At 38.1% G+C, this 17,962-nt stretch overlaps 1 protein-coding gene across 1 annotated transcript in view; it reads left to right on the top strand.

Moving 5' to 3' along the window:
• LOC144956354 (uncharacterized) overlaps positions 1-17,962 on the top strand; it is a 36,554-nt gene that overhangs the window by 13,624 nt on the left and 4,968 nt on the right. Inside the window, exons 4-10 of the mRNA XM_078886851.1 lie at positions 1,114-2,408; positions 3,052-3,094; positions 6,795-7,434; positions 8,267-8,319; positions 8,638-8,810; positions 8,933-9,827; positions 11,288-12,103. Of these exons, the coding sequence (XP_078742977.1) occupies positions 1,114-2,408; positions 3,052-3,094; positions 6,795-7,434; positions 8,267-8,319; positions 8,638-8,810; positions 8,933-9,827; positions 11,288-12,103 (3,915 nt within the window). The remainder of the gene's footprint in view (positions 1-1,113; positions 2,409-3,051; positions 3,095-6,794; positions 7,435-8,266; positions 8,320-8,637; positions 8,811-8,932; positions 9,828-11,287; positions 12,104-17,962) is intronic.

The following is a 17,962-nucleotide window of genomic DNA, read 5'->3' as shown; positions in this document are numbered from 1 at the left end:
ATCCGCCATTCAAATATCGATCGATTTAAATGACTTACATCTTGGCAAAAAACTCACACCCGGGACTTCCCGAAGTTGAATTGTGTAACTTTGAAAGAAACTGGTCATGCAATATGCTATTTTATAGTTTTAAAGAAAAAAAAAATTTCAGAAAGGCATTCATTCATTGTATTAAAATCATCTGTGAACTCATCGTCGTAAACTTTTCTGGACTGACTATTATTTTAACCTGTTCAGATACTGATTGGACAAATTTTGGGTACTTAGCAAATGTACTGGGTGGGGTTCCTGACCTCGTGGGCAGAGGGGTACATAATGTGTCTTCTGTCCCCTTGTATCTGTTTTCCAATTGCTTTCTGTCTTTGTCTTGGAATGAGATTATTAAGTTTTGTCCTGACCCTGGTCGGAGTCCTTGGCTGGGAGGGAATCAGTTGAATGTATAGCTATAGTTTTGGGAGATGTTATTTTTTTTCCCCTTGTAAATCACCTCTCTGTTATGTACTGTTATTTTATTTTTAACATATGATTTGTTAACATTTGAGTGTATTCCTCTTAGTGAGATCTTATGCTGGTGTCTGGGTGAAACATTTACGTAATCTGTAACTAAATACACTGGTGGTGTGCTCTTGGAATCTATTTCTGTTCCCTATTTGTACCATTCCTCTTTGTCTTACTTTCTCAAGTCCTTTTAATTGTACATCTAGAATGTTTTTACTATCCAATTTTCATCCTTTTTACAGGCGCTGATATGACCTAAATGTGTTGCAACCATCGTAAAACCCTTAAAAACAAAACAAAACATGACAGTAATAATATGTGTTAGGGTGTCCTGTTTTAGTTCTTTGTATAGTTGGCAGCTATGTTTTTTTTTGTTTTTTAATTAATTTTTTTTTTTAAACCCCAAAAACTCCAACGTTTGTCATCACTTTGCCAGTTTATTTTTATCTTCTTCTTGTATATATACATACACACTAAACATAGGCATTTCGATTTTGACAAAGTTATTGGCAAAAATAAATAAATAAATGAATCTAAAATAAAACTAAAGTAAATAAATCAATTCCATCACATGTCCCACCATTATCTTGTTCATTTTTTTTTCTTTGATTACAGCTACAGCTACAATGAAGCTGAAGAGGTGTTTTGTAGTTTTGGAAAAATTGTTTACAACGTCTTCTAATAAAAAAGCTAAATTTGGATTAGATAAATGTACAAATTTTGAGAAATCTAAGGGCCAGATTCTGTCAAAGAAGAATCCAAGATCAAGTCATGAAACTGAAAGAGACACAGAGAGACCCAAAGGCTTGGAATGCTCCATTTGTAAAAGAATCTTTGTGTGCAAAAGAGACTTACACGGGCATACTAGAATGCATGAACGAAATACGGGAAGAACACATGAATGTTCTGTCTGCAAATGGGTTTTTAACTCTATATCAGCTTTTCAAAAACATTTGAAAACACACGAGGAAGGAGATCCGTTTGCTTGCAATGTTTGTGGTAAGGTGTTTAAGTCCAAATACTTTCTTGACTTACACACGAGATCTCATACTGGGGAGAAACCGTACGTTTGCAATACATGCGGGAAGGCTTTTTCCCACAAAAACAACCTCGGAACTCATAGAAGAATTCACAGTGGAGAAAAACCGTTTGTGTGTTCTGTCTGTTCAAAAGCATTTTCCGATCAATCCAGTTTTAAGAGACACGAATGGTTACACACTGGAAACAAACCTTATGTGTGTTTGATTTGTGGAATGAGATTTGCCCATATCTCTTATTTAAACAGCCATAAAATTATCCATACAGATATAAAGTCTTATAGATGTACAAAATGCGATTTGGTTTTTGCCCGCAAGTCTGGATTGAAACATCATATGACCGTTCATAAAAGTGAAAGTGAAAGACCAAGACTGGTATGTTCTGTTTGTAATCTGGTGTTCAGAAGTAAAGATTCCTTAAGAAAACATATGATTAGACATAGCAATGTCAAACCGTACGAATGTTCTGATTGTGGCAAAGCATTTGTGGATTCAAGTTACTTGCGTAAACATAGAAGAGTGCATACTGGGGAAAAACCATATAAATGCTCTCAGTGTGGATCATCATTTACTCAGTACAATGCATTGAGTAAACATCTGAGGAGTCATAGAGGAGAAAAGCCTTTTAAATGCCATATTTGCGACTGGGCTTTTAATCAGAAATGTGCTTTAAAGACGCACATGTTACGTCATTTTGATGAAAAACCACACAAATGCTCAGAGTGTAACAAAGCATTTTTCACACTTTATCAGCTCAAATCACACAACTTAATCCATACTGGCGAGAAGAGATACAAATGTTCGTATTGTCTCAAATCATTTGGTATCTCTGGTAATTTACGGAAGCATTTATCAACTCATGGAGTTGATCAATAAATGTCTGTCCAATATGTAGCAAAGCTTTTCTTGCAAATCCATATTTGAAAGATCGTTTTGGAATTCGTACCAGGGAAAAACCAATCTTGTTGTTGTTGTTGTTGTTGTTGTTGTTCTTGTTCTTGTTCTTCTTCTTCTTCTTCTTCTTCTTCTTCTTCTTCTTCTTCTTCTTCTTCTTCTTCTTCTTCTTCTTCTTCTTCTTCTTCTTCTTTCTTCTTTTTTCTTTCTTTCTTCTTCTTCTTCTTTCTTCTTCTTCTTCTCTTCTTCTTCTTCTTCTTCTTCTTCTTTCTTCTTCTTCTTCTTCTTCTTCTTCTTCTTCTTCTTCTTCTTCTTTCTTCTTCTTCCTCTTCTTTCTTCTTCTTCTTCTTCTTCTTCTTCTTCTTCTTCTTCTTCTTCTTCTTCTTCTTTCTTCTTCTCTTCTTCTTCTTCTCTTCTTCTTCTTCTTCTTCTTCTTCTTCTTCTTCTTGTTCTTGTTCTTCTTCTTCTCCTCCTCCTCCTCCTCCTTTTCCTCCTCCTCCTCCTCCTCCATCATCTTCTTTAACTTAAAGGCAGATCATTGTTGTAAATAACCTCCCAAATAACCCAGCAGAACTTCTTTCCTGGTTTTTAACTGTGCCATGGGTTTGTTCTTCCCATCTAGTCTGCCATGTCTTCAAGATATGGTTCAAGAGTAGAAGGTGTCAGTATGTTTCAAGCCACAATAGCCTGAAACCTCTTTAGTGCCTACATCAAAATTGAAGCTCACAGATCCGACAATAAATACTTAGAAACCACATGACTTTTAAAAAGATATTTCTGTCAGTGCATGCATGACATAATCAGTCGGAAGGTGAAAATTTGGGATTTGCATTTTTTTTTTTTTTTCATTTTCTGAAAGAATATGCTCCCCTGGGCATTTTAATCTTTATTTGTAGTAAGTCGGGTGATTTTTCTTGGAAGTTATTGTCAGATGTAGGGAAAGGTATCCAGCAACTTTTCTCAAATTTCATACTTTTTCAAGTTGACTAGCTGTAAAAAATATTTAGAAGTGAAATTAAGCTTTGATATTTCCCCCAAGATGTACAAAAGGGTTGATTTAATCATTTATGACAAGAACTCATTTTTGATAAAAATTGACCTTCTCAATAAACTTGGCAATATCTCAGTTCAAACCTTTTCACCATCCCACTGATTTTGTCATTCACTGTAACAATTGGTAATTTGATTGTTATTAAAATATCCCAACTTTTATTTTTGATGTCACAATAAATTTTAGTAGAGTAGAGGGTGTCATTATTACTTTTTATTGGGCTTCTGGTTCAATCCAGCTTAAAACTGTTTTGAGATGATAGGCCGTAATCAACGTGCACTTATTTGCAGGTCTGATAACCCAATTCCTTATGGGCTCATTGTTGTAATGGAAATCTCCAAAAAAAAAAATATTTTTAAATGGCGCAAAATATTGTGCGTTCCAACAATGTTAAACTAGAGCCATTAGTGGGTTCGAAGGTCAAGACACGCCAGTCACAATTGATCTAAAATCATTCAAAAGCCCATCAGTTAAACAACTGGAGGGTGAAATTAGATAGTGATTAGCGTTATCAACAAGAAAATCACCATTTCATCTATGAGAATTATAAGATGTGTAAATGAAAAATTACCATAATCATCATGTCATTGTCATCATTGCCATCATCATCATCATCATTATCACATCACCATTTCTACCGCTACACCACATCATCATCACTGCTAACGCTTCCCCAAACCACCACATCTTTACTACCACAATCACTACCATAACCAAACACCACCACTGCATTATCATCTTCATCACCAGCACCACTACATCTCAATCATCATCTTTACAACCACTACTTCCATGTCATCATTTCTGCCACTAGAACTACAACTGCCACATCATCAACACTGTCACAATTACTAAGGCCACCACCATATCGTCATTTCTACCATTCCTGTCACCAGTTTATCGTACTCACTAAACACGTCTACTGCAACCACGACCACTGCATCATCATCTTCACCACCACCATTAATACAACCACCTCTACCACATCCTCATCATCATCATCATCGTCATCATCATCATTATGACAACCACCACAAGATTATCATCACTACATCAACAATGATACTGCTGTTAATTTAAAATGGCATTTTGTTACATTGTATATATAATATGACATTAGCGATTCTTGGAGGTTTATAAAATTTGAAACAAAGCAGATTTGGTTGTTAGACCATTGATTCACATGATATTATTGTCCTTCATAGACATAGACCCCTTGTAAAGCACGTTTAACACGTTTAGTGGATATTGCTCATTTGTTTTTTGGGCTTTTAAAAATTTTAGTAGTTACTCAATAAAAGAAATGATGACATTGGTTGAACTATTAAATAATGTAATTCAATATTCACTTTCTTTAGTTGGTCATTGCCCTGTATTGTGACGTTAATTTTTAAATTATTTATTTTTTGGGGTGGGGGGCATTGACAGGCTATGAGTTTACGCAGGCTATGGTCTAATACTGATACCCATTGGCCAAAAAATTATCCATCCCTATGTAAATATTCAATTGCTGTATTTTAAAAATGAATAAATAACTTATTGAAAATTGGATGTTCTTTCTTTAATTTTTTATCGGCCTGTTGAAATGCATACTAAGCTGCTTAGAAGTTTCAAGAAAGAACGACACTGAACGCTGAACAGGCAGGGTGGTACTTACTGTGTCTACTATCCTCTTATGTTTGTTTTCCAATTTGCTTTCTGTATTTGTCTTGGAATAAGATTACTTGGTTTTGCCCTGGCCCTGGCCGTAGTGCTTGGCTGGGAGGGAAACAGTCAAATGCATAGTTATTGTTTTTGGAGATGATATTTTTTTCCTTGTTGTAAATCATCTCTCTGTTGTGCATTGTTGTATTATTTATTATTTTGAATGTGTAACTGTAATGTAAGTATTTGAGTGTATTTCTCTTAGTGGGATCTTGTGCTGGTGTCTGGGTGAGACATTTAGGTGCTCTCAATCTTAAGTGCATTGATAGTGTGCTCGTGGAATCTACATCTGTTCTCTATTTGAGCTAATTCCCCTTTGTCTTCCTTTTTATTGGGTACTTTAATTGGATTTCTATAACTTTTTACTATCCCATTTTCTTCCTTTTTACTGGCGCTGATATGACCTTAATGTGCTGCAAGCGGCGTAAAACCTTTAAGAACAAACACAAAGCATAACCCTGGCTCAGGGTATAGGCCACACAGAAAAACCGTTTCCATCCTTCTTTATCCTGAGCTAACATTTTTTTCCCATCTCATTCCAAGTCTTATCACTTCTCTGTATATTAGCTTCTTTACTTCTTTTCCATGTTCCCCGTGGCTCTCCCCTTGATAATTGGATTCACTAGTCTGATGTCACGCCGCCCGGCAACGGCGGCCGTCTTGGTTCTAAACAAAGAAAATCATTAATTTTTATTCTTCATGCTGGCTAGAACTTTTCATATGTCTTGTGATCAGAATGTGTAAAAGTCAAAACATGATCAAATTTATGTTTTTTTCTCCTCTGGATACACTTTTCTTTTATGCTAGCGCTATTTCAGTTGGAACTCCCAGGGGGGCAATAACCCTCCTGGATAGCTACCTGTGTGAGGTCAATAGAGGTCAACTGGTATCAGGCAGTGCCGTGTCCAATGGGGGCAATTATGGATATTTATGGCCTTGCATTATCTGGATTAGCGGGAAAACTATAACAGACTATTTAATTGTATTTCATTTCTTTGAGAAATCGTTTGTCTCTCAACATCAGTCCAAATTTGATTGTTCTGTGATTATTAGTTTTCTTTTAATATCCAGGGTTGCCATTTTGGCCCCTTTTGGGGCCAAATCCGAGATTTTTGGCCCTTTTCAAACACAGTTGGACCCCCATATATCATTTGGCCCTTTGGCCCTTTTTTGGCCCCTTTTGGAGAGTGATTGCCCCAAACGAACCCAACTACATAGCCTTTAGTTCAAAATGAATTTTGTTCAATTTATCCACATCAAGAAAACTGATATGTGCATGCACACATCGATATTCGTAGTATTACTAATTCGAGTGTTTGAGACATTGATCTGGCACCAAAACCCTCCTCGACCTGTCTCTGCAAGGAGCTTGCATGTGCTGAGTGCTGATTAATTACACGAGGCAAGGAATCTGACAACGGACGGCGATGACTTGGAGTTCGGAAATTGAGAGGGGGGGGGGGGGGGGGTTGGGTCCGGTCGGCACTTAACACCGCGCCCTCCCACTCCCCAAATGCCTGTATGATTGAAAAACAATGGAACTGCCTTGTTCGTGGAATTTGGGTACAAGTTCACAAATGAATGTAGTAAATATGTACTGGAATTTGTAGCCAATGAACAGCAACGCCAACGTGTGGAGGAAAGAGTGCGTCACACCAAAGAAAGATGCCTGTCCATGTTAGAGGTTGCTTGTGAGCAAGTCAAACTAAGACTTCCATCGACAAAGGACATATTCAAAGGACTCAGTCAGCTTAGTCCAACAAAAGTCCTTAACCAAGTGGACAAACCTGCATTCAGCAGCCTACCGTTCCTTCATTTGGTTAGATCAGATTTGGTAGAGGATCAATACAGACGTCTCACTTTTATTGACTGGTCAGATGTGGAAACTTTCAAAACCACAAGACTCCCAAGTGACACTCATAAATTTTGGTTTGGAGTTATGAAAACACCTGGATTTGAAGAGCTAGGTCAATATGTGGTGAATTGCCTCATTGTGCCGAGCAGCAATGCAGTCATCGAGCGTGTCTTCTCATTGGTAACAACCACAAAAACAAAGCCCCGCAACCGAATGGGAGTACTTTGTCTTGATGCAATAATCAGGATCAAATCTCATCTTCAGCAACGATCCAAATGCTGTAAAGATTTTGTGGCCACAAGCAAGATGATTGCACTCCATAACACACAGGTGTTGTACACCAAATCAAATGAGAAGGATGTGGAACAGCAGGAAGAGTGCATTCAGCAATTCCTGTAGATTGGATAACGAATATTTAAGTTACATGTAAATACTTTGTTTAATTTTCCACTTTGAATGTATTTAAACGTAAATAGAACTTTATTTCAGAATTATTCGTTCGTTCATATAAGTTGTGATTAATTGGAATGACATGCTGTGAAAATATACAAAATTAGTATCAGGAGCTACGGAAACCCACAATGTCGTCGAAAAGTACAGGATCACTCAGGTCTGTGATAAGGAAAATATGTCCCAAGTTGAAACAATGGAAGAAATCACTTAAAAATTTTGTTGGAGTTAGGTAGGGCAAAACTGTAGGCTACACTTTGTGGACCAAGGCCACCCACCCACCAACCATCCTTCACCAGGAGCAGTTATGGCAACCCTTTGGATATGTACAATCTGAGTCTGGCAACATGCATACGACCCCCCTTCGCACGTAAGCTCACTCCTCTTTCTTGTTCACACATGTTTGTATGATTATCTGTATTCGGATATACATTCTGTAACGTTTAGTGAACATTTTCCGTATTTTGGCCCCAAACCGTCTCATTTGGTCCTTTTCTTGTCAAAATCTGGCCCCACGACAAAAAATCACCTGGCAACCCTGTTAATATCGCAACATGTGGATCTAATTTTAAGTGCTTTTAAGTTTTGGTGCATTTTAAATAAAAAATTCAGTATTCAAAACTCAGCGGCAGTATCTCATGGATTTTAATTAATATCAAAAGTAGATAGGTGCATCTCTGTTCTTGCGCGTTTTTGTCATATTGGCAGTTGTAGTTCTTGATTTATTCTTGATTTTGTCAGTTCTACAATTTTTAACCATTTCAATTTCTCTTACAGTTGTATGGATCATACCATAGAATCTCATAAGACTACACTTAACAATTTATGTCGTATTTGTTGTAAAATAAATTTTACAACTAAACAAAAAAATCGATTGCTGAAACCTACACTATGTGAAAATTGTTCATTGGACCTCATTTTAGTTTATGGATTAAATCATAAAGAAGACCAAGATCACACACATTCTAAATATATTTGTTATACTTGTGTCACTGCCATCAAAACTTTTAAACGAAGACAAAGTGAAATTTCCTTAAAAACAGCCAGGAATACTTATGGAAATTTAACAAACATTTGGATTAGCTTTGATTTATCCATGAAAACAAAAACTCAATGTCGTGTTTGTGCTCATTATCTCAATTTGTTAGCAATCTGTCCACCACTAGTGATTTCTTCACAAGAACACAATCAGTCACCTCAGAAGGGTTCTGAGCATATTTCAAATATTGCAATTGTGTCAATTGACAATGATAACTCATTATGTACATCTGAAACTAAATATATTAGCTATGATATCTCCTCAGACGACGTTTCAGAAACAGTAGACAATGACAATAAGTTGAATGAATTTCTCGACCAAACAAATACACTATGTGATCCAAAAGGGCTTCAAAATGATCAAAGCATACGTCTCACTCCAAACAGTGATCCCTTTCCCCTCAGTGCATCAACACCACTCAAATTCAACAAGACTTCCAAACAGGTTGTATAGAAGATGACACATTTAGTAATTGTCTTAGAAAGCCATCTGATGTACCACTGTCAAAACTAGAAGAGAAAGTTTTCACTCATCTTGTCAGAAGAAAACCAAATACAGATTCCAAAAACAAAAGCCTGATTAGATGCAAGACAAATGCACAACCCATTACTTTACAAAGAATTGTTGCACCTCGGAAAGACACTTCAATCGCTAGAACACCAACTAAAAGACGTCGTTCTAAATTGTTAGAGAATGCACGAAACTGTATTGCTGGAAAGTCATCAGAATCCACAGACATCCAATTTGCATCAGAGTTAAAGAAAATACCTTACAGTCGCAGGCAGACAATTTATAAAAAGGCTAGCATCAAACAGAAACTAAATGTATCAAAGGAAAACGTTTTATTAATTAAGGAAGCATTGGGGCATAGCTGGAGAAAAGAAAATAAACTTAGAAAGTTGTTCAAGGAGTTAGGAGTTAGCCTGGAAAATGAAAAAGCTGTGAGGAAATATTCAAAAGAAGTCATTAAAGATTATATACAAGTAGAAAACAAATGTTTTGAAGGAGAGGAAGGCGAAATTCATGTGCTTTTTGGAAGAGTAACTCCATTATGTAGCTTTTTAGATTATATGCTGAACTGGTATAATGACAAAAATAAACTTACATGGCACAACAACAACATCCCACCTGAAGAAATATGGGTCAAAATAGGTGGTGATCATGGCAAAAATTCCCTAAAATTCACCCTACAGGTCGCTAATCTCGACAAACCAAATGCACAGAAGAATACAATTGTGATAGGAATTGCTGCAGTCAAAGACACACATGAAAATTTGAAACGATTTTTAGACAATGGCTGTAAAGAGATGCCTTCTATATAACAAAGGGAGATAGTTGTCATACCCACCAAGGTCTCGGGTAGAATGCAACCCATATAATCAAATGATTTATGAGTGTAGGATGGGTGTTGGAATAGGGACTCCCTTGTTTTCGCCGTGGGTGGTGTAGACTATGAAGGCAATGAAAGAACGGAGGGTTATCATGTTCCATCAGTGTTAAAACACCCTCATCAATCTTATGCATCAACCGAGATACCGTTAGATAGCCTGTCCTATGTTTCGGCTTGGGCCGATGTTCAACTGGCAGTCTGCGATTTGAGGTCGAAGAAGGAAGACCTGTACAGCCTGTGTGTTGGCTGGAATTCTGTTTGGCTATGTTGAAGCCACAGTGAAAAGGGCCCAAAGTGGCCAGTATTTTATGTCGCACCCGAATATGGGCTCTCAGGCGATATGTGTTGGGCCTGTGTGTTGGCCAGCATTGTGTTTTAGGCTGTATTGTAGCCGAAGTGGGCCTAATATGGCCAGTATTTTGTATATCGTACCCGGTTATGGGCTCTAAGCGATATTGTGTTTTTGTAATTTGTGCTCGGTGAGAATATATAAAATTTATAATATTGTTTTGATGTGCTGAGTAATCATCAAGTGATTAAGTGATTAATATCGTAAAATTATTTCACTTATCTTAAAGTTTAAAATAATATACAGTTTTATTGTTTTAGTGAATAATTAATTCATTGAGTTTAATTGTGTTGAAATTGAGAACGTGACCTCAGTTAAATGAATTATTTTAAGTAAATACTAATTGATCACTTACGCTATCATTGTGTCTATGTTAATTTCATTTTTACTAATATATCTATATCTATCTTCTAATATAGTGAAGAGCTGACGGGGCTAGGACATAGCGCCCGGTAAATGCGTTTGCATCTTTGAACTTTGTAATTTTGACGGGGCTAGGACATAGCGCCCGGTAAATGTGTTTTGAACCCTTTTGAACAATATAATTTTTGAGAAATATGAACAAAATACATGTAACGTTTGTAAAGATGAGGAAGTAACACTCGATCTATGTGTTTTATTAGGAACAATTTTGGATTTGAACAGGCTGGAACACCGCACCCTGTGTGAACAATTTTGTTGATTAATTTTATTCTCCTTTCGGAATATGAACAGTTTATTTTGACCCTATATGTAATTAATAATTTCATTATTAGTGGGAATTAATGGAACGGTTGGAACCTGGGTGAAGTATAGTTTATTTTGGTTAAAACTTACATGAATTTTATATTGCATTACTACTTTTTACTTGTATGTACTTTTGATTTTTCCTGTCAATATATGCAATGTTATTCTCTTTTGCTCAATAACTATGAGCTGTTCCCCTTTCTTTTACTTTAAATAAATAATAATGGCTCTCTTGTCAGATACGGTGTTCTGTTGGTGATTGTAACGTCCACGTCTACCTCTCCACACTTTAAGGTCATAAGCGGCCTTCGCATCCATTGCGAGTTGCGAACGCACCTTGTGACAATGGCCTATGTGATGAAATAACTGCTCTCCAATCACACAAATGGAAAGATAAAACAATCAAATTGTTTATCAATGGGGACTACGAGTTTCTGTGTAATCTCTATGGCCTTTCTGGTCCACAAGGCACATATCCGTGTTTGTGGTGCCTCATACCAAATAGAACATTAAAGACAGTACATAAACATTGCCAATTAAGATCTTTACAATCATTACAAACAGACAACACAAGATTCATGATGGAAACGGGTGGGAATAAAAAAGAAGCTGCAAAATATAATAACTCATTACACCAACCTATTATAAAAGTAACATTAGACAGCATAGCACCTCCATATTTACACATTTTGTTAGGCATAGTACTAAAACACCACAGACTTTTGGAAAATGCTGCACATGATTTGGATATCAAAATTATGTCACAACATACAGATAATCTTACACAGATAGGAGAAACTGTAAAACTGTATGGCAATAACTGGGAAAAAATGTGTGAGTTGATGGAGTGCCTTGAGTTTCAGCAGTCGTGTGAATTGTTCTGTGATAGTGAAGCAGACATCACAAAATATCAAAATGAAATAAAGGACACAGAGTTTAAAATATCTCAAATAACATACTCAGATCACACTCCTTTGGGCGGTCCTGTAGCTTCATCATTAGACAAAATTCTTAAAAAGCACAGAATAACACCACAGGCATACCACAGCAGGTCATTTGTGGGAAATCACTGTCATAAATACTTGGACGCGTCAGTCTACACAGAATTAAGTCACTTGTGCACATAACGAGATCATGCACTTATAATTTATTACTTATTCAACATGCAAGACTACTAGAGATGAATTTTAATGACCTTAATGGAGCCTTCAATGAAGTTCATAAAGCAATCTCACACACCAGGCCAATCAACACAGAGACAATAAATGACATAAAATCCACCATTGACACCTATATGGCGCTATTTAGACGGCAATTTCCCAAGAAAACCATCCCAAAGCAGCATGTCCTCGAACAACATTGCATAACATTCATTAAAAACTTCAAATTTGGACTTGGATTATTAGGGGAACAAGGTACCGAAAATAGTCATCAAGCCATTAAAAAGCTAGAGATGAGGTCTTGTGGCATAAGGAATGAAATGGACAAAATAGGTTTTATCTTGAAAAGCCGTCTACTTCAAGTGTGTCCAAAACTACATGTTGATTTCAATTAAAGGATGAAGAAAAACACAAACAATAATATTTTCGTCTAGTGTTGTATATTCTAGTTTTAAACTACTATTTGGACATAATTCATGACATGGAATACTACTGGAGAGAAAATAAGAAGCCCATGCAATTATGCCAAACAATAATTTTACATTAAAATATTCATATCTTTTAGGATTTTACTGCCCGGATAACAAAACTTGGTATGTGTCAAGATCTTCATTGTTTCTTTACAATAATGTTTGTTTCAATCATTTCCTGCCGCTGTGAATTAAAATATCATTATGTAAATAACTACAATTGATTTTCATTAATAACTCTAAAACCACTAAATTGACACCCTTCTTATGAGTAGCCTTAAGAAGATACTTTATTATAAACCATGTCATATTATGATGAAAGAAACCTTTAATTCAGAAAAGTGAGTGGAGCAGGCACTTATGTTGGTAACAACAAGATATGAAGTGAGTAGAAAAGTGCCAGAAAACAATAGAGAATAAAAATTATTTTCGCGGCGGTGGTGGGGTTTGAACCTGCGACCTTATTGGTACGACAACTCCGCCTGGCAGGTGAGAGCGTGGCTCTACCGTGTGAGCTATCCACGAACACTAAAATATTCGTTTCAAACCCAAAGTCATTTCTAGATCCCTCTCTCACCCACTTCTTGAGATCGCCGATTCGTTCGCCACCATCGCGAAGTAATTTTGACCAGCAGTTAAGCTTAATAGCCAATATTCTCATCACAAACATATAACATAGAAACGATTGAGACATTGAGTATGCTCCGGTGTATGGGGTGAATTTTTAATTCAGAAAAGTGAGTGGAGCAGGCACTTATGTTGGTAACAACAAGATATGAAGTGAGTAGAAAAGTGCCAGAAAACAATAGAGAATAAAAATTATTTTCGCGGCGGTGGTGGGGTTTGAACCTGCGACCTTATTGGTACGACAACTCCGCCTGGCAGGTGAGAGCGTGGCTCTACCGTGTGAGCTATCCACGAACACTAAAATATTCGTTTCAAACCCAAAGTCATTTCTAGATCCCTCTCTCACCCACTTCTTGAGATCGCCGATTCGTTCGCCACCATCGCGAAGTAATTTTGACCAGCAGTTAAGCTTAATAGCCAATATTCTCATCACAAACATATAACATAGAAACGATTGAGACATTGAGTATGCTCCGGTGTATGGGGTGAATTTTTAATTCAGAAAAGTGAGTGGAGCAGGCACTTATGTTGGTAACAACAAGATATGAAGTGAGTAGAAAAGTGCCAGAAAACAATAGAGAATAAAAATTATTTTCGCGGCGGTGGTGGGGTTTGAACCTGCGACCTTATTGGTACGACAACTCCGCCTGGCAGGTGAGAGCGTGGCTCTACCGTGTGAGCTATCCACGAACACTAAAATATTCGTTTCAAACCCAAAGTCATTTCTAGATCCCTCTCTCACCCATTCTTGAGATCGCCGATTCGTTCGCCACCATCGCGAAGTAATTTTGACCAGCAGTTAAGCTTAATAGCCAATATTCTCATCACAAACATATAACATAGAAACGATTGAGACATTGAGTATGCTCCGGTGTATGGGGTGAATTTTTAATTCAGAAAAGTGAGTGGAGCAGGCACTTATGTTGGTAACAACAAGATATGAAGTGAGTAGAAAAGTGCCAGAAAACAATAGAGAATAAAAATTATTTTCGCGGCGGTGGTGGGGTTTGAACCTGCGACCTTATTGGTACGACAACTCCGCCTGGCAGGTGAGAGCGTGGCTCTACCGTGTGAGCTATCCACGAACACTAAAATATTCGTTTCAAACTCAAACTTGTGGTGAGGGAACAATTTTCACATTCATGTTAGCAACTGAGCAATAACATAAAATATTGCAGCAATTAATTACCAACAATGGATCATAGATTCCCCCTGACCGCCACCTGTTCCGCCCGTCCACTGACCTCACTAATGGGGTCGAATTGACCTAGCACTGAAATACCGCTCAGAGGGGAAAATGCCAAGATATGAAGTGAATAGAAAAGTGCCAGAAGACAATAGAGAATAAAAATTTTTCGCGGCGGTGGTGGGGTTTGAACCTGCGACCTTATTGGTACGACAACTCCGCCTGGCAGGTGAGAGCGTGGCTCTACCGTGTGAGCTATCCACGAACACAAAAATATTCGTTTCAAACTCAAAGTCATTACTAGATCCCTCTCTCACCCACTTCTTGAGACCGCCGATTCGTTCGTACACCACCATCGCGAATAATTTTGACCAGCAGTTAAGCTTAATAGCCAATATTCTCAACACAAACATATAACATAGAAACGATTGAGACATTGAGTATGCTCCGGCGTATGGGGTGAATTTTTAATTCAGAAAAGTGAGTGGAGCAGGCACTTATGTTGGTAACAACAAGATATGAAGTGAATAGAAAAGTGCCAGAAGACAATAGAGAATAAAAATTTTTCGCGGCGGTGGTGGGGTTTGAACCTGCGACCTTATTGGTACGACAACTCCGCCTGGCAGGTGAGAGCGTGGCTCTACCGTGTGAGCTATCCACGAACACAAAAATATTCGTTTCAAACTCAAAGTCATTACTAGATCCCTCTCTCACCCACTTCTTGAGACCGCCGATTCGTTCGTACACCACCATCGCGAATAATTTTGACCAGCAGTTAAGCTTAATAGCCAATATTCTCAACACAAACATATAACATAGAAACGATTGAGACATTGAGTATGCTCCGGTGTATGGGGTGAATTTTTAATTCAAAAAGTGAGTGGAGCAGGCACTTATGTTGGTAACAACAAGATATGAAGTGAATAGAAAAGTGCCAGAAGACAATAGAGAATAAAAATTTTTTCGCGGCGGTGGTGGGGTTTGAACCTGCGACCTTATTGGTACGACAACTCCGCCTGGCAGGTGAGAGCGTGGCTCTACCGTGTGAGCTATCCACGAACACAAAAATATTCGTTTCAAACTCAAAGTCATTACTAGATCCCTCTCTCACCCACTTCTTGAGACCGCCGATTCGTTCGTACACCACCATCGCGAATAATTTTGACCAGCAGTTAAGCTTAATAGCCAATATTCTCAACACAAACATATAACATAGAAACGATTGAGACATTGAGTATGATCCGGTGTATGGGGTGAATTTTTAATTCAGAAAAGTGAGTGGAGCAGGCACTTATGTTGGTAACAACAAGATATGAAGTGAATAGAAAAGTGCCAGAAGACAATAGAGAATAAAAATTTTTCGCGGCGGTGGTGGGGTTTGAACCTGCGACCTTATTGGTACGACAACTCCGCCTGGCAGGTGAGAGCGTGGCTCTACCGTGTGAGCTATCCACGAACACAAAAATATTCGTTTCAAACTCAAAGTCATTACTAGATCCCTCTCTCACCCACTTCTTGAGACCGCCGATTCGTTCGTACACCACCATCGCGAATAATTTTGACCAGCAGTTAAGCTTAATAGCCAATATTCTCAACACAAACATATAACATAGAAACGATTGAGACATTGAGTATGCTCCGGTGTATGGGGTGAATTTTTAATTCAGAAAAGTGAGTGGAGCAGGCACTTATGTTGGTAACAACAAGATATGAAGTGAATAGAAAAGTGCCAGAAGACAATAGAGAATAAAAATTTTTCGCGGCGGTGGTGGGGTTTGAACCTGCGACCTTATTGGTACGACAACTCCGCCTGGCAGGTGAGAGCGTGGCTCTACCGTGTGAGCTATCCACGAACACAAAAATATTCGTTTCAAACTCAAAGTCATTACTAGATCCCTCTCTCACCCACTTCTTGAGACCGCCGATTCGTTCGTACACCACCATCGCGAATATTTTGACCAGCAGTTAAGCTTAATAGCCAATATTCTCAACACAAACATATAACATAGAAACGATTGAGACATTGAGTATGCTCCGGTGTATGGGGTGAATTTTTAATTCAGAAAAGTGACTGGAGCAGGCACTTATGTTGGTAACAACAAGATATGAAGTGAATAGAAAAGTGCCAGAAGACAATAGAGAATAAAAAATTTTTCGCGGCGGTGGTGGGGTTTGAACCTGCGACCTTATTGGTACGACAACTCCGCCTGGCAGGTGAGAGCGTGGCTCTACCGTGTGAGCTATCCACGAACACAAAAATATTCGTTTCAAACTCAAAGTCATTACTAGATCCCTCTCTCACCCACTTCTTGAGACCGCCGATTCGTTCGTACACCACCATCGCGAATAATTTTGACCAGCAGTTAAGCTTAATAGCCAATATTCTCAACACAAACATATAACATAGAAACGATTGAGACATTGAGTATGCTCCGGTGTATGGGGTGAATTTTTAATTCAGAAAAGTGAGTGGAGCAGGCACTTATGTTGGTAACAACAAGATATGAAGTGAATAGAAAAGTGCCAGAAGACAATAGAGAATAAAAATTTTTCGCGGCGGTGGTGGGGTTTGAACCTGCGACCTTATTGGTACGACAACTCCGCCTGGCAGGTGAGAGCGTGGCTCTACCGTGTGAGCTATCCACGAACACAAAAATATTCGTTTCAAACTCAAAGTCATTACTAGATCCCTCTCTCACCCACTTCTTGAGACCGCCGATTCGTTCGTACACCACCATCGCGAATAATTTTGACCAGCAGTTAAGCTTAATAGCCAATATTCTCAACACAAACATATAACATAGAAACGATTGAGACATTGAGGGGAAAATGCCACGCTGTGGGAGAAATATTTCATAAGGGCGTCCGCCATTGTTCCGATAGTTTAGAGCCAGTTACTAAGTTACCATGCGTCATTACGAGGGAAGTGACGTCACGACTGTTGAAGAGTATTTGAAGCTGTTTGTTTGGCGAAGACGTCATTTGGGTCAGCAGAGTCCTTTCAGCTTTGTCTGTTGTCCTTCATAAATTCTGTTATTGCAGAAACTCTTGGGTCCTGGGTGGGGTTCCCTACCTCCCACTCCCATAGTGGACAGGGAGGTAATCCCTGGGTCTTACTACCTGTTTTCCAATTGCTTTCTGTCTTTGTCTTGGAATGAGATTACTTAGTTTTGGCCTGACTCTGACCAGAGACCTTGGCTGGGAGGAAGACGGTCGAATGTATACAATAGTTTTGGAAGATGATATTTTTTTTCCTTGTAAATCATCTCTGTGTTATGTACTGTTTTTTAAATTAATTTTTAGCATATGATTTGTACACATTTGAGTGTGTTCCTTTTAGTGGGTTCTTGTGCTAGTGTCTGGGTGAGACTTTTAGGTGATCTCAAACTAAGTGCACTGATGGTGTGCTCTTGGAATCTGCATCTGTTCCCTATTTGAACCATTCCCCTTTGTCTTACTTTTTCCTCAAGTCCCTGTAATTGTACATCTAGATGTTTTTACTATCCAATTTTCTTCCTTTTTACTG

This window comes from Berghia stephanieae, chromosome 11 (assembly GCF_034508935.2).
Source record: "Berghia stephanieae isolate SIO BIC M18660-M18661 chromosome 11, UCSD_Bste_1.3, whole genome shotgun sequence".
Classification (NCBI taxonomy): Eukaryota; Metazoa; Mollusca; class Gastropoda; order Nudibranchia; family Aeolidiidae; genus Berghia; species Berghia stephanieae.
Note: the sequence above shows the minus strand (reverse complement) of the source record. Positions and strands in the feature narration are given on the sequence as shown.